The sequence below is a fragment of the Sminthopsis crassicaudata genome, chromosome 2, assembly GCF_048593235.1.
Source record: "Sminthopsis crassicaudata isolate SCR6 chromosome 2, ASM4859323v1, whole genome shotgun sequence".
NCBI lineage: Eukaryota > Metazoa > Chordata > Mammalia > Dasyuromorphia > Dasyuridae > Sminthopsis > Sminthopsis crassicaudata.
In genome coordinates, this window is record NC_133618.1 from 627,732,397 (window position 1) to 627,756,965 (window position 24,569).

The 24,569-nt window shown below is 34.9% G+C and overlaps 1 protein-coding gene across 2 annotated transcripts in view; it reads right to left on the minus strand.

The window, feature by feature from the left end:
• Window positions 1–13,013: 13,013 nt before the first annotated feature.
• GRID1 (glutamate ionotropic receptor delta type subunit 1) overlaps window positions 13,014–24,569 on the minus strand; it is a 1,118,042-nt gene continuing 1,106,486 nt past the window's right edge. For both annotated transcript variants that reach the window (XM_074296389.1, XM_074296388.1), the window contains one exon: window positions 13,014–15,720. In XM_074296389.1, the coding sequence (XP_074152490.1) occupies window positions 15,292–15,720 (429 nt within the window). In that variant the 3' untranslated portion in view covers window positions 13,014–15,291. The remainder of the gene's footprint in view (window positions 15,721–24,569) is intronic.

Genomic DNA, 24,569 nt, shown 5'->3' on the forward strand with positions numbered 1-24,569 from the left:
AATTCACTTTCAAGCTACAGTGGTTTCTGCATACTTCAAAGGCCTTTGGGAACCTTGGGAGGAAGTGATCTCTTCATTTTACAATTTGTATTATAAAAGGAAAGGGTAATTCAAAATATAGTTTTCTTTTAAATTTTGGAGTATATTTTATTTGTTACAAAGAATATATTTTGAAAGAATTTAGAGTAAAGATAGGTAAGAAATTTTGGAAGACAATTCCACAAGGAAGGGAATTTTACTGAGGGCAAAACTGTTAAGAATAAAACTTTTAAGAGCCAAAACACAAGAAGATCCCAGTAATGCCAAAGAAAAGGGTATGTCTAAAGAAACTAATGTGGATGGAAAGGGCACTCATCAAGGGAACTCTCTATGATGTAGTCACTTTAGTTGGCATATACTTAGTGTGATATGGTGATATAATAGTTTTACTGTTGGCACATGCTCAGTGTGCAGTAGTGATGTAATTGTACTAAAGTATTTAAGGGCTGAGAGAACTTGAAATAAACAGACTCCATCCTTGACCATCCTCATGATGGCTCTCCTGTCTTCATCACTTCTCCACCTAAGACCAAGGCCTGTCCAGAGATCCTCCAGAAAGCTAGTGTGGACACTGAACCTTTAAAAGCATATGCAGTTATTTATATGTATATGTGTGTGTGTGGGTGTGGGTGTATCCATATAGACATGTATATCCATAGATACACATAGAGAATAGTGAAATGAGATGATTACTGGACTTGAATTCAGAAGAATTCTGTTGTAATCCTGATTCTGTCACTTTCTTTTTCTAGGTTGGTCAAGTCTTTTGCTGCAATGCCTCGGTTTTTTCAACTACTAAATGAGAGTATTAGACTGATTATCATCTAAGATCCATTTTAACTTTGCATTCATGATACTCTAAAAGTGAAGGCAAAGTTGAGCAACTGTGGATGAATGCTAAATCATGAGTAGCTTCCATGATAATAGGCTGAGAAGTACAGAATCAGAATCAGCAGAGTCCAGTAATGAAAGTGAAGAACAGTAATGTTGAGTTCTAAAGGGATATTAAAAAAGGGAAAAGACTGATACCCAAGAGGACGATAATAGTGACAAAAATAAGAGGGCCAAACCCTCTTAACTATAGAAAATAAAACCAAAAATGGTAATGAGTTGAAATCAATTTTTAAGATTTGGCTGGAGAGCACCTACCAACCCTCAATTAATTCCAATTACCAAAACAAGACTAACCATATCTTAAAATATCAAAAGAAGTAGTAGTTTGTTTTAACACAGTTGCTTATGTGTTTTTTCCCTTATTAGATGGGGGGCTTCTTTAAAACAAGGACTGTCTTTTCCTTTTCAGTGCCTAGAACATATTAAATACTTAACAAATTTTTATTGACTTACTAATTTGTGAATTTGTTAAACTATCATAGAACTATCATTTTCAAAGAAATCCTGATGAATTGGAGAGATGTTCCATGGTTGGAACAGGACAAATATTTTCTGAATTAAAAAGAATTAAAGTGTAAAGATCACAAACCAGTGGATTTGACTTTAATATTTGCTTAATTCTAGAATGTATCATTAAAGATATAGGAGATAAGAAATTAACAGTGGAAATAATAATCACTGAGAATTTATATAGAATCATAAGGACAAGTCATATAAGAACTACCTTCTTTTCTTTTATTTTTACATAGTACTTACTACACAAGTATTTGAAAAGAATGCTACTTGAAAGAAATGTTATGTATAATAAATATCTATGTATATCTATCAGTCTATATACATACATATATATGAATATATATTTGATAAAATCTGTCATGTGATAATTCTGGACACATCAGAGGGTTATCAGTTAAAGGGATTAGAAAGAAGCTAAACTAATTGAATGTCTTCCCCCCAGTATTCACTAATATATCAATGTCAACTTAAAAGAACAGATTTAGAATCAAGAACTCTGTTTTCAGTCTGGTTCTATTGAACATTTTTATCATTGATTTGGATTAAGGTAAGATTTACAAACATACTATTTTCAACATGAAAGATGAAAATAATGGATCAAATGTTGGACAGAGGAATAAGGATCTTTACTAAACATTTGCAATAAGTAATTGGTTGATTACTTTTTAGGAATATCGTCTAGTGTATTTTTGTTCAAATATTGTTTGGACTAGATCACCTCTGGTTCATTTCAGGTGGGATATTTTTACTTTTCAATTCCTATACACTAATCAAATCTCACAGTTTCCAACCTTACATAAGCAATAATATGAATACATATTTATCCAATGTTTAAACACTTTCTCATAAAAGACTGGAAGAAAATGTAGAACAAGTATTATTAACTCCATTCTATGGATGAAGAAACTGAATCTCAGAAATTGTAAATCGCCCCCTTTAACTCAGAGAGCAAATCTTGTGGTTAAAACTTAAACTTACATTTTTACCTTTCATGAAATTTCCATAGCATGCTGACCATTTCAGATTAGAGAAACTCTTCCCTTTGGAACTTCTGTTAGATACTTTTGGTCTGAACCATAGAAAGGGAGCACATAATCCTATATTTTCTCATTTTGTCACAACTCTGTTCTGTATTATTATTGTTTCTCCATTTAGAGGGGTCCTAGAGGTAACAGCCTGGATTGTGTTCTCATTTAGCCATCACAGCATAATTTAGCAAAAGACTGGGTACTTTGAAGAACTGTTGACTTGAATTGAACCATAATTCATTACCAAGCTAGTTGAGGTGTGGATCCTTTTTCAGGGACTTGGAAAGGTACTATGTTCATTCACAGTAACTCTCATCCCAATAAAGATGGGATGTTCTTTCTTAAATGAAAGCTTGTGTGAATCATCAAAATTCTATGAAACCTGCTTATGTTTCTAAAGTAACTCAATGATGCCTAATGAATATGTGGTGATAATTGAATAAAAACTTCTCAGAATCAATATGGCTCAATGCCAAATAAGCAGACAATTTAAATAAGCTAATGGAAACATTACTGGCCAGCCTTCATATTATGTTTTCTAATTAAGGTAGTATTTGGCTGACACTGAGCCAATTTATGTGTGGAAACCAAACGATTAAAAAGGTCAAATTATAGAAACCTCTGCATTCTTCTATGCAAATGAAGCAAAGCAATATATAGGGAATTAACATGTGCAAACAAGACTGAACTTTACTACATTTACACTTCCAAAGAGGAGAAGAACCATAACACAACTTTGCCTCTATTTGCATTTGGTAATTGCCTCTATATAATTTGGAAACAGATTAGCACTATTCCAATTTAGTGAGCCTTCTCTCATGCCTAGGATAGCTGAGGGGATATTCTTTTTTCTGAGCAAAATACTGACATTATGTGTGTGTGTGTAGTGAATCTTAGATCTTTACTACTAAGACAAGTATTAAATTAGTCTATTCTGAGACCAAATGCTATTGCTGATAACTCCCCTTTCTCATCTAAATTCTTGAAACAAATTCTTAAATTCTCACTACTACCAACAGACACATACTCTCTTAATGATTCCAAAACCCATAAATCATATTTGAGAGCCCAGACTAGAATGGACAGGTTTCAAATGAGACATGCCAGCTCACACAAGTAAACATTCTAATAGGCACTTTTCTAATAAGAGGTCTGCCTATCCTGTAGGGTGAAGGGCTCACTTGTTTGTATCACCCTGAACAAATTAATATGTGAGTCACTGTGCTTTAAGTCCAATAATATATTTACATATATTCAACATGAATTTATACATATGTAAGCTATCTGCCAGGTATTATCTAACCCCTAAGGTACATCATATCCTGACTTTGAAGATATTCTGGGAGAAAGATTCATGCAATCTCCCTTAATTATCAAAAATATTTTAATCATTTAAATGTATATATTCTTTTAAGATTTATAAAGGACCTTCCAAAATAAAATCATTTCTTTAAGATTTCCCTTGAATAGAACCTAAATTATATTCCAAATCTTTACCTTCATTTATACTAAAGCATACCTTCACATTTCTTTCCTGCCCCCAGTAGATCTCACTCTACTTTTGATATTCCCCCATTTACTACTCTTCCATTCTTCCCATGACAATGAGACTGATCTTGAAAGATCATTGTAGAAGAAATCCAATGACTCCTGTATACATTTTTTTTTTAAATCTAGGAACACAAAATGGTTCTTCTCTTCCTAAACAGTTCACTGTATAGTCAGATGACTGGTGGTGTAGTGAATAGAGCCCTGGACCTGGAATCAGGAAAATCTGAGTTCAAATCTATCCCTATTTACTTGTGATTTCGGGCAAGATGCTTAAGATATATTTGTCTCAATTTCATCAATGTAAAAGGAAGATGGCAATAGTACCTACTTCACAGGGGTTTTTGGTGACAATAAAATGAAATAATATTTATAAAAGTACTTGGTAATATGTCCAAATACATAGTAATCATTACATAAAGGCATGAGCAACTGGATAGCATAGTAGATAAAGTGCCAGACCTGTGGTCAGAAAGACCTGAATTCAAATTCATCCTCATGCTCTTTCTAGCTGGGTGACTCTGAGGAATCATTTAACCCTACTTGCCTCAGTTTCATAAAATTTACTGAAAACTGATTAGCAAACCACTTCCCTGTCTGCCAAGAAAATCTCATATGGGTCCAAAAGACAAACATGACTGAACAACAAATAAAAATGCTTAATTCCTCCTTTCTCCTTCACTGTCTCCTTCCACAGAGTCCCTTGAGTCTTTCATCTTATTAGGATTATATTAATATCTAATATCCTACTAAAGTGAGATCTAGTTGTCTTATATTTAGAGGGGAGAACCAATATAGAGTCAAACATATTAGCAGAAAGGGACTGACAAAATGTCTTATAACACATTAATTTTTTTTCTTCTCCACATGAGCAGCTATAAATTTATTTCTTTTTCAATATGTAAATATGTATTTACATATTCATATGAAAGTATGTATACACATACACACATATGCACATATATATTTATATGTATAATTAATACATATTTACATGTGTAATATGTATAATTATTATAAATGTAAATGCAAAAGAACACATATTTATATGTGTAATATATGTACACACATTTATGTATATACATATATATTTTTGTATATGTATGTACATATGTATTTTTGTATATGTATATACATATATATTTTGTATATATATGTACATATATATAAATATATATATATGGGATTAGATTCCTAGTCACAAAGCCTAAGCCAGATGCCTACTTCTTCTTGCTATATAACCTTGTACAACTTTTTCTCTCCATGTTTCTCAGTTTTCAAATTTTTAAGATTTGAAAGGGTTGAACTAGATCAGGAATTATTCACTATTATTATTATTTTTTTTTACCATGAATCCTTTAGCAGTCTGGTGAATCCTATAGGTCTCCTCCTCAGAATAATGCATTATTTAAATGCATAAAATTAAGTGCATAGGATTACAAAGAATTCCTATTATTTTGGAGTAGTTATAAACATATTATGCAAAATATAAGCTTATGGACTACTAGGTTAAAAATCCTTGGGCTATTTGATCTTTAAGGTAGTTTTGCATTTTGTATTCTAAATTGTGTTTTAGCTCTGGCATTCTACACTCTATGTACCAAGGTTTCAACCAGTTCTCTCATTTTGTGTTCTTTGCTCTAAAGGTCTTATCATCTGCTGCGTCATGTTCTAAGATCTCTTCTCATTCTGAATTTCTATATTTTATTCTCTATTGTCATTCTCAATACTAATATTCTATCTTCTAATATCCTTTTGAAAGCTTAAACCTGTGATGCTATTTTATATCCTAAAAAGTAAAGAATCCTCTTAAAAGCAAGCCATCTCTGCCCCCCTGACCTCTCTTTACTCCAAGGTCCAGGCACCAGAGCTTTGTTGAATTAAAGAGGCAGGATCATCCTGGCTCAGTCCATTTGTCCTAAGTACTCCTCACTATCCTGATCAATGCCTGACAAAAAATGTCTCCGCTTGCCTCTCTTGTTCCCTTTTGCCTTTGATTCATTGAGAGGCACTCAAAAAAAAAAAAAAAAAAAAAAACTGGAGCTTTGCTGTTTCATAGTTCTAGCAAATCATGATCACATCATTTCTCTTCGGATAAGTAAGGCCGTTTTTCATTCATTTTCTGGAAAGTGTCTGAGTTATTATCTGAATGGGCCTCTGGTGGGGCATTGGGTAATTAGGTTCCTTGTTAGGTTGACCAGTAGACAGCTATGTTTCATGCAACATCTAAAGTCAGCATCTGGTCACATACTTTCTTCAAGGAACATGAACGATGGACATCTGGGTTTTCCTGGCATAGAGACCAGGCTTCATTATTCACAAATGCTCCTTCTTTGTCAAAGTCAAAAGTCAGTGATAAGCAATTTTCAAACTGGAATAAAGTTGTTAAGACCAGAAACTACCTCCAATGCTGCTCACAGACATAGAATTATTTCCTATCAGTCTTAATGATTAGAAAAAACTCCCTTTCAAAGCATAAATTCTGTGTCTGTTCAGAAGATACCCTAACATTAAGTAACATTAAGAATTATTTCATAGGTAGGAGTTAAATTTGGTGATCTCTGTGTTTTTTCCTCCTATCTTATATTCCAAAAGTTGTATGTGAATATGATGAATGATTCCATTCTGAGAATACCAAGTCATTTGTTTTTAGAGGAATAAGAATATATATCTCATTTCCTTCAAAAATCACCTCAAGTGTGGCAAGAAAGCTTTCATAGATTACCCTAATTATCTTTAATTTGCTTTAAAATACCTTGTGTTAATTTTACATATATTTAACCCTGTGTCAGTATTATCTCTCCTTTCCCTCAGTATCTTCTTCCCCTTCCCCCCCAAATCCCAATAAGGTATTGTTTTTTATTGTTGTCTTTGTATTCCAAGGCCTACCACAGTGCCTGGAATATGAGTCACTTAATAAATGGTTGTGGTTTGGGATTTAATTTAATATTCAAGGTTACTTGGGTTAAGAGCAGAAGCGTTCAAAAGCAAAAAAAATAAAAGCAGTAACAATGTGGTCCTACCTAATTCTGAATGCCATAGATTCTATGATAAAAATAGCAATCCTTCAAACTTCTCTCACCTGCTCATTATACTATGCCAATTTCTTTCAAATCATCTCTTGGAAGGACATCACTATGGGACTAAATAGCATCAGAGATCAGGCTGCGAGGTGATGAATTGCAGACATCCTCTGATGAGAACCATCATAACTATCATGGGTTCCACACCACCTTCCCACCTCCCACTTCTCACTGTGCTTTGATGAAGACGTCTTTTATTCTTCAAATTCATCATGGATATTCATAGTAACCTGAATTTTACCTGGGTATAAAAGATTGTGATATGTAGAAGTAGCTGGCAAGATGGGGAGGGGTGTTACAGAATAGATGAGTGAAGCACCATTTGATTAACTAAAAACATTTTCTGAGGGAAAAATTCATAGAAAAAATTTCCTGAACTTTTCATTAGAATGGATACAATATTAGGATTTTGTGCACAGATTTCCCTGGTGAAAAAATTAACCATTATTTGAGGAAAAAGGAGTCAAAGAATATGGAACATGTGCAGTAACTGGTTTTATGTTGCTTCTTACCAAATCATCACTGAATTTTAGTTTTGTTCTCCTGGTCCAAAGTGGACATCAAATACTGCCGCAAATCAGGAAACAAACAAAAAAAAAAAAATCCTGATGTCTTATTGAAAAAGCTTCTCTGCTTGCCCGAAGGAGCTAAAAGCAACAGGAGTATAGAACAAAGAAGAAGTTCCTGGATACTGAATAACACAATATACTCAGTAGCTACAATAGCCCAAGTTATGTTTGCCCTGAGAAATTTATCCTTGGCAGGTAAAATGATCTTGCCCAAGACATCAGGAGAAATAGTACTCCATTGTATGGCAGACCATGATTGAAACTGCCACATCCTTTACCTCCAACATTGTATAGAAAGCAAAACACCAAGAATTCAATATATGATACTCCAAAGAAGTCAGTATTCATGATTTTTAAACTTTATTTGGACACAGCTAATTTTGGCCTTATTGAATAAAATTTCTAAACTATTTATTCCTTTAAGAGGTGTTGGGACCTTATTTTCAAATCAGAATAAATCAATTGAAAATAAGAATTTTTGTTTTCTTCCTCAAACCAAAGACCCAGTAAGGCCATATACATAGCAATGAAATGTTCTAAGTTCTTGGGGATTTTTTTGTGTAAAATATATTAAGATCTTAAACCATCAGAGGTTCATTTTCTTACAATAGAATTCAAGTCCTTTGACAGTTGTAATTATTCCTTTCTTGTATTATTATCCCCAGTAGTGAGCACAGTTCCTAGACCCATTACAACATAGCAAATACTTGTTGAATTATGTGAGTTGAATTATATCATTTTACCTATTATTATTTCCTATTTCTAGTCACTTTTATGTATAATTTTCCAACATGGAATGAAAATCTTAGAGTTTGAAAGAACTTCAAAGATTTTTTTTTATTCTATCCTGTACCTGAAGAAAAAAATCATTCTGCCACACCTGAGTCATCCATCTTCTGCTTGAAGGCTTCTATCAAAAAAGCTATAAATTTAGGATCCTGAGTCTCAATAACCTTAATATTGTGACTTCTACTCACCTTTTCATTCACATAATAACTTCTCTCCATCCCTCTGGCTTGGTTTCAGGTCATGTTTCTTGTTCTCTACATACCATAAATTCTTAAGAGTCCATTCTCTCTGTATCACTCCCAAAGGATCACCAACTCCATGAATCCTGCTCCCTCCAGATGGCAATAGACACTCACTACTTACCTCTCTTATAGCACTTTAGTTAGACTTTTACCATAGTACCAGCAATTTAGAGTTTGAAATGGACCACAAGGACATCTATTCCATTTCATCCCATTATTTTATAGACAAGGAATTTTGGTTCATAGAGGTTAAATCAATTTTCTAAGGTCACACAGGAAGTAGAAAAACCAGGATTAACCTAGAGCCTTGGGACTCCAAATACAGCATTTTTCCAACTTTACACATTACCTCTACTTCATTTTTATATATACGTTGTCTCCATTATTAGGCTATAAGCACCTTCATGGCATGGACTATGTTATTTTCTATATTTTATTACCAATTGGGGTGCTTTATATATAGTTGGTGTTTTATAAACAATATTTTAATTCAATTAACAATATAAAATTTACATGAAGGAAATAAAATTGCATTCTATTAGCTGAATTAAACTTCAGACTTTTCACTAAGGCAAGCCACTGTCCCCAGTGGCTACTTTTTTGATTACTAAAGTTGCCTGTAATTCTGTGTGTAAATATTCCATGTGTGTATCAAAAGTGAAGCACCAGGTTGTCTCTGGCAACTGTCAATTTGCATCTGCCAGACATTTAGTTGATCTAATTCAGTATTTCTGCATGGGGTTCATGCATGCAGAAACACCTGCCAAAGGTCTGACTTTCTGGCATATAAACCACTTGTGCAGAACCTCATGTCAGAATATGAATTGGTGGAGGCTAATAGGACCATGACTTTCCTGGCTAGGAGGGTCATTGCTCCTCTCAGAGGCCTCAAAGCAACTGTTACAAGATTGGACAAGACTACCTCATTCCCACCTCCCCTACACCCCTCTGAAAAAGATGTGTCATTGTAGAAAAATGAACTGATACTTGATTGAACCAATGAATGGAGGAGGGAAAGCACTAATTAGGTAAGTTTTAATATGGCAGGCATTGTGAAAAGCATTTGATATCCAAATACAAAAGTGAAATGATCCCTGCCTTAAGGAGCTTATGTTCTAATAGGAAGAGGCATATGGAAATTGTGGCCATAACTTAGAAGTTATGGAGATGGTAAGGAGAACCACACACGAGTCAATTGGCACACTCTGCCCAGAAGCAACAGTCATCTTAATTTGGTTACTATACAAGAGGTCCAAATTAACAGAAGGGAGAGTAGCAGGGCAGAAGGCAAGTCATCTCCTAGATGGCAATTTGGAATTCAAATCTCAGGCTGGCTTAATATAGTTGGCAAGGAGAATTTGTAATCATTCACAGTCAGCATAGTTCAGTTCTAAAGTCAAACTTGAGGTTCTAAAGCTAAAGAGATTATCTCTCCTAATGAAAAAAGAGGAATGTTCTCTGGATATCCAATCAGGTATAGTTTGGGGATGAGACAAGGATGGTAAGGAAAACAAGGAGATATTTGACTGAACATTTCATGGAAATGAAGTGTGATCACAAGTTGCTTATACATTTCTGTCAAAGTCTCAAATTTTTTTCTTCTTTAAAATGAAGTTGTGGGATGAGATGATCTCTAGGGTACCTTATGACTCTAGTCTATTATCCCTTGTTTCATTTATTCTGTTGGTTTAACATATAGACAGAACTTAGCTAAACAAACAAATTCTTATGGAAATTGAGATAGTTTGAAATTGGATAATTTAGAGCAAGGGAAGGAGAGTCAACAGACCCAAACTGTGATTTTATCTAGCTTTCTATTGCCAAAGATAATGATGTCAATGAAGGCATTTGTTTTGTTCAGAGATGGTAGTTTGTGAAATTGCTTCTATGGAATTTGGTACCCTAGTGTAAAGTGTAAGACTTGTGAAATCTGAGCAGTCTAATTATCCAGTGACTACATATCAAGGCAGAAGCCTTTAATTAAACAAGCAATTAACCTTGGCAATAGAAGGAGCAACAAAACTTAACTTATTGATTTGCTAATTGTTCTCTGTGAATTTTAGCTGTTGGAGGTAGAAATAGAGAGAGGGGTTATTCTTTCATAGGCTCTTTGTCACTTGGGTTTTTACCATATCTTCATTCCTCTTTAAACCATCTTTTTGTCCTTCTTCAATTACTGAAAAGTCAATGATGATTCTTTATAGGACTCCAAGCATGGTGCACTAGTTGCCAGGTATACAATCCATTTCCCTTTCAGAAATTGTGTGAGTACTATATAAATTGCTATTGTTGGTGGCAGTGTTGTGCTTGTTGTTACAATTATATTCTGTTAAATCCAGTAGAAGATAAACAACAAAATCAAAACTAAAAAAAAAAATTCAGATTCAGTTTCCATCCATAAAATAAGGGGATCAGCCAAAAATATTAAAGTACTTTCCAGTTTTTAAAACAAAAAAGAAATTGTGTGATTTTACAGATTTATGTTGTTATTATTTGGAAAACAAATTTAGTTCCACTTGATTTTGATGCTGAAAAAAATAATCAAAGCCTCCTATCTCTTTGGTTGTCTCATGATTTTCTTATATCTTTACTGTTTTGGGGGGGAAAGTCATTTTAATTAAGACAAATGAGTCATGCTTCTATTTTCCTTGTGGCTAATTCTATGTATTACCATACCCATTACTAGAAATCATTTAATGGTTTGACATTTGCAGACAGAAAACCTCAAAACTTGCTCTTCCTCAGGATATTGGTAGGTGAATAAGACTGGTAAGTACTGTCTAAATGGCATAGTTAGAAGCTTCACCATCTTAAAAGGGGTATGAGTTCATGCTAACAATTTTTCAAGAAAAAAATCAGCAACCCAGGGAAAAATCAGGGGAAATTTACAGTTGGGGAACTTTTCTGACCCAGTTTTTATAATTATATGTCTATATAAAAGCTTCAGCATTCCTTCTCCAAATATTAGTAGAGAGAAAGATGTCAAATAATGACCAGACCTCAAATTGATCTCCCAATCCTTTTAAAATCTCTTAAAATATAATTTTCAAATAACTTATTAAATATGCAAAATACCACAGAGGAGAAATTTCCACTGTTGTCTAGTTCCTTTGGTCTCACCAAGATGTATAGATGATACCGTATGTGCTTGTGGACTATAATCTCTACAAAATTCCTTCAAGCAGGAAATACTGAATGTTTGGGCTCAGCAATATACTATAGATTGGTCATCTCAAGAGTTAAATTGGAAGAGGATCAGCAAAAAGATGGACCGATATTTTGACACTAGCAAAAGTAAAAGATAATCAGATCACTTGGGTCATAGAATGGTTAAATCATAGATCCATCAATAGGAAGAGAAGGAAGAAGATGAGAAAGATGAGAAAGAAGAGGAGGCAAGTGAGAAAAAGAAGATTAAAAAAGAGAAGGAAGAAATAGATGAGAAAGAGAAGGAAGAGAAAAAAGATTTTAAAGAGAAAGGAAGAAAAAGAAAAGTAATAATAAAAGGAGTAAGAGGATAGAAAGGGAAAAATGGAGAACAGAAAAGGTAAAGAAGAAAGAGAAGAAATGGGGAAAAGCTGTTTCTTCTGTCTTCCAGCCTTCCATTAATCCAATAACCAGTTAAGGCAAGGTCAGCTTAGAAAGACTTAATTTACATGTCAATCGGTATGGGGTAAGGAAGGTTGTTTTGAGATCTGTGGAACATCAAAACTATCTGTCTGTACCTAGGCTACCCAAAAGAAAAATAATACTACGGGTAATTAATGCACTAGGTCTATATCTCATAAATATTTTCTAGACAGATTCCCCCCCATTTTACCAGTACTTCTATGGTGCTTAATATTGTCTCCCTTTCTCGCTCTTGGTCTCACTCTCTTTTTCTCTGTTTTTCTCTGTCTCTCTTTCTATCTCTCTGTCTCTATGTGTCTGTCTCTCTCCATTCGCTTTCTCTCTCTCTCTCTCTCTCTCTCTCTCTCTCTCCTCTCTCTCTCTCTCTCTCTCTCTCTCTCTCTCTCTCTCTCTCTCTCTCTGTCTCTCTCTCTCTCTGTCTCTCTCTCTCCATTTTGCTTTCTCTCTCTCTCTGTCTCTCTCTCTCTCTCTCTCTCTCTCTCTGTCTCTCTCTCTCTGTCTCTCTTCTCTCTCTGTCTCTCTCTGTCTCTGTCTCTCTCTGTCTCTTTCTCTCTCTCTCTCTCTCTCTCTCTCTCTCTCTGTCTCTCTCTGTCTCTCTCTCTCTCTGTCTCTGTCTCTGTCTCTGTCTCTCTGTCTCTCTGTCTCTCTGTCTCTCTGTCTCTCTGTCTCTCTCTCTCTCTCTCTCTCTCTCTCTCATTTTCCTTTATGTCTTCATTCTTTGCAATTCATCTCTATTCTTTTCATTCTCCTTTCTCTTTCCCCTGTCTGCATGCCCTACCTCATCCTCTCAATCAACTTCTCTAAGTCAAAAAAGTAAGCATGGCACAACACACCATGAAGAACAAACCATTTTGGAAAAGAAATTAATTTCAGATATGAGATAAGGCAATGAGAAAACAGATCAATTAAAATATAGATTGTACTTGTGTGTGTGTGTGTATGTGCAAGTGTATGTGTGTGTGTATGCATGAAAAATTGAATTCCTGGAGCTAGGTCCTCAAGTGCCAGAGGAAAGCATACAGCATATTTTACTTTCCTGTTTTTAATTGCATCCCAAATGCAATTTTTCTATTAAGGGTCTAAAGAAACTATTCCCTCCCTCCCTCTGATTGAAGATTGAGCAGCATCAATTTCAGACTGCATTTGTTTTGATTAGGGAAATAGAAATTAATCACTTTGGTACCCCCATCCCCATTTTTAGCATTCAGAAGTAAATAACAAAATTATAAACACGCTTTTCCTCAGGGTGTTTTTAACTGACTGTTGAATGTAGCCAGTTTTTCTTTGCTGCTCAATCATTTTAGTAGGAATTTTAGTAAAGAAATCAATTCTGTTCTCATTAATACCCCTGTAGATATATCTTCTGAATAACTATACAAGGCCATAGACAAGGCAATCAATGTGACTTTTTATTTCTCCTGAACACAACTCTAAACTCTCTTCTCTATTTGCCCAACACTCTAGGTCAAAGCTGGCCTAATTACATTTTCTTGGGGTTGGAGGAGATGGACTGAGGGGAGTCATCTAGGCTTTGTTCATCTTGTTTTTGTTACTGAATGCATGCCTTTGCTCCATAGGGAAGCTGTTGCATGGCATTTTCCAAACTGTCAGGTTAAGAAAAAGAAATGCAGTCATCTGCAAAAGTAGAGGAGCTGAAGTGATACATTCTAAGATTACTTCAATAATTTGGTTCCTAATGGTGTTTGTCTCCTGTCCTGGTTCAAGAATCTCAATGGCTATCTTTTTATCACTATTGTTTCCCCACTTCTCAGTACAATTTGGCTGCTCTAACTATATCAGATACTACTTTCCTGCTGGCTTGCCTTCATATTCAGATGCTTTAGTGAGTCTAGTCTAAAAGAGATCGAAAGAGAAGAGATAGCAAGCAGCACCAGTCCAGTATAAATTCAAGCCTTGCAATTTGATGACTTAATGGTCAGAGGGAGGGAATGATACATCCTCTATATCTCTGAATTGTGTGAGCATTTATCTTGTACAAGCCTCCACATCTGACTAAACTTTCACCTTTTCTGGGTCCTCATCTTTCTTTTTATTTTTAGTTATAAGCTGTGTCAACAGCTCTTCCATCAATGACTTCTATGCTCATACTACCTGTGCCCATGTGTGGTTTCAACCATATATAAATATATATAACCACAGCTACCCTTCCCCATCAGAGTGAGTATTTCATCACTTTCCCATAAGTCATCATTTTCTGCTTTGTTTTGATTCAAAGGAAAAGAGTCTAGAGAAAGAAAAAATCCATAGTCAGATTTCATGAAATATAGGGAACCACAAGGTGACCAGCTGACTATTTCCTAATAGGAAAGTGAAAATAATTCAGGAGCTTTATCACCAATATCCTATTTACTCCCTCCATCCCACCATTATCTCCTTTTAGTTTGTTTTAATGAATACAGGTGAACAATGCCAGTTTTGTAGCTTTTCTCCCAAACTTAGGTTCAGACTAACAGTACAGGCCAGGAGAAAAAAAAGATTCAGAGGAGAGGGGATGCAGATGCCAAAGGGGCACCTTACAATCAGCAGCAAATACATGTGGGCTCTCACAAAGGACATGGGAACCCGAGCTGCCCTCCAAAAGGGAATGGGGTCCCAACAATTGCTTCTTGCCCTCAGGCCCAGGAACAGGGCTTCTTTGGCACTTCAGAATGATCACAAGTGGTTTGCCTTTTTATTCATATAGAACAAAATTTACAAATTCATTCATACACTTCTTGTTTTTTATGTTTTTTCTTTTTTTTTTTTTTACTGACTTCGAAAATTGGGAATATTCAAAATACACTTTTACCCCACTTCATTCTCTCATTATTTACAGGTATATACAAGAAAAATGTAAGAGTCTTTTGTGTTTTTTTTTCTGTTTGTTTGTTTTTAGTTGTATTAAAAAGCTCTGCTGGTTGGGTGGGTGGGCAGAAGGGTAGGTGGGTGTCAATCATATGGATGTTCCATGGGAAGTTTCCATAGCCTCTGGAATGACGCCCCCAGGCACAGACTGGAATGACATAGGGATGGGGGTCTTCACGGGGCTCTGACGAAACAGTCCCCCATTGGGAGATCTGTGTTTGCACTGTATTGAGGGCATGGTTGCTGAGCTGCTGAGAGGCAGTGGCAGATTACTGCCCGCTGCTGCTGATAGTGTCCGACTGGTCGCATGACTGCTCTGTTCGGGCAAGAATGTAGTGACTGACAGCTGAGTGTTCTGGTACTCGCGGACCGGCTCCAAGGTCTGGCTGGGCGGCATACCGCCAATCTCCAGGGCTGAGATCTCGATGGATGCAGGAGAAATCTGCTTGTGAGCTATATCTTCATCAATTAAGCTGTTCATGCGTCTATGTACTTGCTCCAAATTCACTTCTTTGTCCTGGTGAGAAAGCACATGGCAGTCAGTCCCAATCGGTTTCTCTTACTGTACTCAGAACATATGTGACATGGATGAATATCTTGGATGAACTATTGCCCTGGGCTTCCTAAAGCATCCCTGAAAGCAAGGAACTGAAGTTATGTGAGATGAGAAAAGTGATGATATTATAACTATGGCTGAGTGGAGAGAGCACTGGAGCAACTTGAGTTCATAGCTAGCCTTGTAACCAGGGATTTCTTAACCAAATATTCATGAACTTATTTTATTTTGATAACTAATTTTCAATGTAATTGGTTTCTTTTATAATACTATGGATTTTGAAGGGGAAGAATTTAATTTCTTCCAAATAAGGGGACCTCCAAGGGAGGAATAATGATGTAATGAGGGCAGGAAATTCAAACTTAGTTTGGGGGATTCTGCACTGCTGAAATGTTGTGACCTCCAATACTCAGCCAATGGAGCATCAAGGGAGAGACTTGTATTTTGGAAATTTAAAAATTGGACAAGAATTGATTCTGTGGGTTAATATTATATATGACACATATTACTATTGTTCCTATTCTTAAGGACATCTGAAGTTCTGAAATTAAAGACTTAACTCTAAAAAAAAATATACTATGGATTTTATTTTATGCATTTCATAACATTTTCCAGGGAAAGGGTCCAAGTATCAAATGAGTCCATGACATCGAAATGTTCAAAAAATCTTTCTCTAAACCTATTGACTCTTTTTACTCTGATTTTATCATGTAACTTCTTAATGTTTCAGTCAACCTTCTGGAAGGTAATAAAAGATTGCATCCATAGACAAAGTTTCCTCATACCTTATATGAATATTATACATATTTCATACTCAATGAAATCAAAGATCTAGGCTCTATCCTCATCCAATAGTATAATCACCATAGTTATTGCTTTCACATTCTCCACCCCTTCCTTAGCCTCATACCCATGTTATCATTATGATCAACTTCCACTTTTTTGGAAAGATATAGATTGTTGGAATTCAGAAAATCTAAAAGCTGTCTCAGTCATTCAGTTCAAACAATTGCCCCAACAGAGCATCCCTCAAAGATGTTCATAAGGAGAGAGATCTAGGTTCTCATATCAATATTCATAAATTTATCTAAATACAGAATAGTAGATAGATTGATGGATAGATAGGGATATATGTAACAGAGTGAATAGATAAATTAGTTTGGATTCAGGAGTAGGGATCTACTCTGCTACTTCCTACTTGAGTCACTTTGGGCTATTGACTTTTTCTCTTGGCCTCAGTTGTTCTGATGCATATATGTATATTGGACCAGATGACTTCAGTCTTTTCCAACCAGAAGTCTATAGTCTATGAGTTCTAAAATGAGTGGAATTACATTAGATATTTTCTTCTTCCCTTTCACCTTACTTTTTTTTTTTTAAACAAAAGGACTAATGACAGGATAAAGGATCTTAAATTATCATCTGTGTTATTTGAGATGATGTATTTCCATTCCACATGCCTCCATTTACTCATGTATAAAATAGGGAAGTGATCTCTTCTTGACTTAGTTCAACTCTAATATATTACAATTGTAGAATTATAAGACAACAAATTCTACATAAATTGGATAACAGAGTTGAAGGAACCCTACAATCCCAGTATGCCTGAAGAGGAATTTGTGGTCTCAAGTCTCAAGGACATTTTATTATAACACCATGAGCATTTTGTAATGGTGTGCCTTCTGCACCCTTTCACCATGACTAAGTAGAATGATAATAGCTAAGTAAAATTATTTTTCTTAAAGTTGAAAAGGTTCATCATATATTATCCTTTTAAAATACTGGATTGATTATTATCATATAGGCAAAACACAGAAGACTAACTAGCCCCTCAAGGACATTGCCTCATACTTTATATCTTTCCAAGCACTTAAGGGAATTAGATCCATGGGCAGTATTCACAGAAGTTATATAATCTTAGGTTTGAAAGAAACTTTGAAGGTCAGTTTGTCCCAAATATTATTTTACATGGGAAAGCTCTCTATTATGATCTTTAATGTGCGGTCAGCAAGCCTTTGCCAGAATTCTTCCATCTGGAGAATATGCATAACAACTTTGCTTTGTATGGGGAAAGTGAGAGGAACTCACACAAGACTGGTTAATTTGTCACTTAAATTCATCTATGGATGTAGATGATGTACTTACTCATTAGCTTGGAGAATTGCCTGAGGGTACTGAATTGTTAAGTAACTTACACAGAATACTGTAATCAGTATGTGTCAAAGACAGAATTTGAACTCATGAATTCCAAATCCAAGCCTTGCCTTCTATCCATTATGCTATAGTGTCTTTCTAATTAGCTCAGGCTATTTCATTTATAGACAGCTCTAATTATTAGAAAGATCTCCGCTATATTGAACTGAAATCTCTAATTTGTACCTACTCTTCTGATTTTCCCCCTCTGGAATTGCATTGAATATCAAATCACTCTTCTACATGATGACCTTTTAAATATTTGAAGACAATTATAGAGTTTCATCTCCTCCTCTGTCTCCTCCCTATCTTCACATATACCAAATCTGACCATCTGTGGCATGAACATGTATGGCCCCTTCAGTTGATTCTTAGACATATCAGTTATGAATCCTTGCAACATTCTGGGTATTTTGCTTAGAATATCCTCCACTTTGTTACAGGTCCTCTTTAATTATTACACCAAGAATTAAATGCTCTATTATAGATATGGTTTAACCAAGATAAGATGCAGTGGGTATTTTAAACATTACATCTTTTTTTAATTGAATCTTTGGTTCAATCAGCTTGTTTTATTTTACTACCCCATGACTGCTTCAGACCTATGAAATCCCCCCGTGTTTTTTGTGTGAACAGCTACCTAGCCATGGTCTCCTCTGTTATCTATGTTTCAGCTGAGTTTCTTTCTTTCTTTTTTTTTTAATTTCAGTTTTAAATTAAAACTTACTACATTTCTTCTGATTAAAGTTGGTCCACCATTCAAACCTTTCACAAAGTTTTTTTTTTTTTTAATCATATTTTCCTATCCAAAAATAGCTCTCCTGTTCACACATGTAATCTATCATATGTGTTTTTCCAATTCATTGATTAAAGTGTTGACCAAACCAGGGTCCAAGATGGAGCCCTATCACATGCTTTGTGCTTTGAGTTTTTTAAGTTGTTGTTGAATACTATCTGGGCTTATTCTGTCATCAGAAAATATATGTGTAATGTGTTTGTACTCTTATACTTAAGTTCAAAGTAGTTTTCATGAGGACTTATGTGAAAGTTCAACCTTTCTTTATATATCATGATTTATTTTCTCAACATGAATCCTACAAGATCATTATCTACATATTTTCTATCCAGAAATTAACCCTATCTACCCTTCCTACCACTTTCCTTGGTATTATGGTGAACATCAACTATGGGGCATGGTATAACTCATGCCAACTCTTTCAGGGATATGTGACAGAAAAGCTGACATCTCCAAGGAAGCAATTTGAGGAAACATGCATATGATGACCAAGACTAGGTCTTAAAGTCAAACATTTTAAGAAATGGAAAACCCAAAGGAAGAAGCAATAAGAATAAGTATTCTAAGAATAATTACCATCTCAACCTGGGACAAGAATGTTGGGTCAGAAAACAATTGTGACAGATATAATGACACAGGTGAACTAGAATCAGGGAATCAGAGTTTCACAGATGGCCTATTTGGGGGAGAAGTAAGAAGGTCAGTCTGTTGGTCTAATGAGGAAACTTTGAAATGTTTTATGGACCCTTGAAATTTACTTTGAATGAATGAATGAATACAATTTATTAAGTAGATTTTATTTGCCAAGAATGTACTAGGGATCAGAAAAAAGTGAAGTCTTATTAATGGAGGGGATTTGAAGGAGGTATCTTCAGGAGAATGAATACCAACAAAATAAAAGGTGATTTAATTCTGTCTAAGAATTGATAGAATCAGATGCAAATGGAAAAATTGGAATATATATTGATCACTAATTGGAATAGTTTTGAGGCAGGGAAAACTAAAAGAGTTTATAATTGGAAGGAATATTCATTGATGAGATCTCAGATCAGATCAATGAGAGCTATATCAAGGAGGAATGAGATATTACTATACATAATTGACTACCCTTGATTAGAGCTCTATAAACAAAGGCTGGATGTTCATATGGTTTCCAAAGGATTCCAAGAATTCCTTGATAATAATCAAGGAATAATAATTCAGGTGTGAAGAACTAATGTGAGAGGATTGGAGAGCCAGAGGTGGATGGCTTCTGAAATTCCTTCCAATTTAGTAATTCCTTATTTTTATGCTAACTCTAAGAGGAAAGGCACAAGATTCAGTATCAAAAATGGATTCAATTACTGATTTTTATTACTTGTATGTCTTCATGTAAATAACTTTATAGAATATGTAAAGAACTTTATAGAATGGGCTCAGTATTCTCCTCTCTGAAAAGAAAACATTGGATAAAATCTTCTCAAAGATTCTTTTGAAATTCAGGTCTAAGATCCTATGAATATCAGGAAAACTTTTGAAAGTCCCGCTTAAAATGTCAATGTCTAAAGGGTTAAATCAATCAAAAAGAATGCTTCTAAACAGTTGATTGTAGAAGAAGATATTTGTTCGTTATCTTTTTCATTTACATACAAGTACAATTTTGTATTGCATTTTGCCTACATTTATATAACTACTAACACCTAAACTAGTAGCACATAGTAGTCATCTGTTGCATTAAATCAAACCCAATTGAAATAAAATGGGGGTTAAACATTATATTTTTTATTTTCTTTGTGATCTCCATTGATAAAATTCCCTAACAGAAATTATTTGAGCAGTTATTTTTTAATATCCTCTTTCAAATATAAGTTAGTTTCCTTTTAATATTGCTCACATCTTTGGTGTGAAGTCTGAAATCAGTAATTTCCTGAGATTTCAACTCACTTTTTGAGTTTGGATGAAATTGGCATGAGCTGCCCATAAGAAATGGTTTAAGGTCTATATGGCATTGGAATCCTCCATTTTAGGGGTTCTAGCTCCTATCCAGAGTGGGGTACTATTTGAAATGTGGATTACCCAATCCATTTAGAGAAAAAAGACAAGGTAGTGTGGAAAACTACCGTATTTTGGGAAGAAATGGTGCATTTCATTATGTAATGAAAATTCTAATCCTTTAAAAAATATGAACGACTTCAGTTTACATCCTCATTATACAAGCTTCCAATGTTCAGCCAGATAATGATATGTAGGCAGCTTGTGGAAAGAGACTTGGAGAACTGCTCTTGCCTTTGTTAATTTACCACAGGTAGCAGGTCTAGTCAAACTTCTCCAAATGCAAAATAAAATCTACTGACTTATTTGCCATTTATCTTCTTGGAATCTGATTCTGGGGCTATTGTCTCTTATTAAATATGATGACAGATGCACCACTAAGAGGCTGTTCCTCAACCCCAGACCTCTCACAAACCTTAGCTTCAGAGAGACAAAGTTTTGTAATTAAGCTTCTGTTCACCAATGTGGAAACAATACAATGTAGTAGAAAATGGTAATTAACTAAGCTCTCATCTATGTAACAGCTGTTATGAGTGGAACTCATTAGGACTGACATTGGTTGAGCTCTGTTGGCCACTGTTTCAAGTTGAGAAAGGGGAAAAACTGATGATAAGGGAACTTGGTTTAGAGAAAAATAAAGTTAAATGAAAGAACATCAGACTTGGAATGAGAAGAGACCTGTCTTAGGATCCTAATTCTCTTGCTTGCTAGTTGCCTGACAATGGACATGTAATTTTACCTCCTGTAAAACGAAAGTGATAATAGTCATAACACTTCCCTTACCTTGCTATTATGAGGACTCAAAGGGAAAGTGTGTACAAAGACCTTTGTGTCTTTGTGTAAGTGTATGTGTAGTTATCGATATTTACAAAGACCTTGGGGGTATTTGGGAGAGGGAATAAAAGAACAACAAAGTAGATTTATGATCACAGAATCATAGATTTAGAATTAGAATGCATCTCATAAACCAGTTATTGCAAGATCTTTTCATTTCACAGATGAATAAACTGAAACTGAAAGAGGTTAAGCGATTTGACCTGTTATATACAGGTAGCAATGGACCAAAGAGCCATAGGTCCTTTGATTTTGATTCCAGCACATTTTCTACTATGCAGGGCTGCCTCTTATTTGCCATGGATTATATTGTCCATTCCTGAGAAAGGGATTCATATTTTATTGACTGGTTTTATCCATGGTGTACTTCTTGATGCAAAAACTCCCTGACACAAGAGACTCTTGGTCCTGTGCAAGGAAACAATTAAGAATGAAGGGCAGTAGAGTCTGTGAAAAAAAAAGAACAGGATAATGACTTTATGGAGATGAAAACTTCCATGTTGATCAGAAGGGTTGTAACCATAAGGCCACATAGCCCCGATGAATAGCGAGGAATTCAGTCACAAGAGGATGATGTTGTCACCATCTACCAGGAGCAGCTGTAAGAGACAGGTGGAGCTTTTGATGGCCTGGATTCACCTCATATTATAATTTTCCCACCAATGTTTGTGTTCATTTCACTGACAAACTCCAGAGGATAATAGGAACAAGGGATTGGAATAAATTAATAATAACTGACTTTTTGTAACAAGTAGCTTCATGTGACTGATTTTTTGCTACAAAATTATGACAAACTATGGATATTGTTTCTCTCCCTTAAAACAGTTGGATGGAAATGTGATCACAAAGATATGGACTCGCTTCAAGGGAACACAGGAGGAACTATTCATGCTTTCTCATCCTGTGTGATTCTTAAATATTTTGCCGGGAACAATGATGAAGAGGCACCCAATGTGCTTAGATCTTTCTATATAACTTGACATCATGCCTATCCCAATGGAATATTGGCTGTCCATTGGTCAACTCTAGAACTATGCCTAGATTTAGAAGGGAGCCCACAAGTTATATTATCTAACTCTTTCATTTTACAGATGATGAATCTGGCTTTCAGTGAAGTCCATGGTCATATTACTAGCAAAGAATCATAGAAAAGAGAAGAAATTAGTTCCTTTTATTTAGGAGCCTACATATTTCCACTCTACTAGATGAGGCCCACCGCATATCCCTCTGATGATTCTGAGCATTCTCTTTATGACATTCTTTGCAATTCTTCCTTTGGTTATAGGCAGCAGAAAACTCATGGATTCCTCATTGCTCTCATTCCTCTCATTGCTATGTGTGATTTTATTTTTTTGGAAAACATATTCTTTCATGAATGAGCATGACAAAGCATCAACCAAATAATACTGGTATCAAAGCCACTAATCTATTTTAGGGAGAAATTTAGGATAATGAAAAACACTGAAAAATTTCCCAACAACAATCTAGACTGTTCTCATCTTCTCTTCAGTTCTGGATTCAGATTACTGGTACTCCTTATTGTCTATTGATGATAGATGTACCAATGGACTAGATTCAAAACCTGTCCATCCAACTGCATCTCATAAATGAGAAAATAGTTGTTCTTGATCTATTTGGTTATTCATTTCTTTGTAGAAGGAAGGCTAAGACAAATTATTTTGTGTGATTAATAATGTTCTTTATAAAGTCTCACAATATTCCTGGATATAATGTAATCCAAATAATGTCTCAGGAAAGAGGGCAGTTGGGAAGACATTAATAAATAATAATAATAATAATAATAATAATAATAATATGTGCCAGACACTGATAAATGCTTCATTGTTCATGATTCTTTCTCTTTCTTCTCACAAAATCTCTGGTAAATAGGTGCAATTATCATTTCCATTTTACATGTAAAGAAATTGAGACAAATACAGGTTGAGTCCTTGCCCAGAGTTACATAATAAGAATCTGAGGCTAAATTTGAACTCAGATCTTTTTGACTTTAAGTTTGGAATTCTATTCATTGTGGCACCTAGATCTATACTAGAATCTTGTCTCAGGTGCTTAACAGCTATTTGACCAAAGTGAAGTTCCCAGTGGGAATCTGACAAGTTGCAGTGTAAAGAAGGTCTAATAAATGGGAAAGAAAATAGTGATTCAGCAAAGACAACTGAATTTCCAATGGTCTTGCAGTTAGTCAGGGTCTGGCATAGCATTCCAACATGTTTTTCCTGACTCAAATTCCAACCCTTCCTCCATTCCCCTCCCCACAACAGCTAGTTGTTGGTGGTGTTATGTGTTTGGTACCTCTTATGCAACAGAGGAAATCTATTTGAGGGAAAGGACTCTTTTAAAAAATATTTTATTCTCATTATCATTCTAGATAGTTCCTTGAAATGATAAGAATTTAATGAATTTTTAAAAAATTATACTGAATTAACTCAAATATCAATTCAATACCTACCCTTTAAATGAAAGATTCTCTGACCGGAAGTCAAGACCCATCTCCTGGAAATCCCAATCTTCACCAAGAATTTCCAGGGTCAACTTCAGCTAAATTTTTAAACCTCATTTTATTTTTATTTTTATTTTGCTTTTGATTTAGATAAATACTATTGAAGTCACAGTCCGGGTATGAATGGAGATGTGGTATGGTGGAAATAATACATAATTAAGAATGAGAAGCCTTAGAATCCAATTTTGGTTCTGTCACTGAAAATTGCTAGATGACACCTCTCTGAGCTCATAAAACAGTGATAATCATTGTGTTACCAACTTTAAGAGAACTAAATGAGAAGAGAAAACACTTTTGTTACTGTAAAGTGATATAAAAATGCAGACTGTTACTGAAACAGAAAGGAAAACATTAATGAATGAATTGTTCCAGGCTCCCTTAAAAGAAAGAATCCAGATAAATTCAAAACATTATTTATATTGATATCAATGTAAT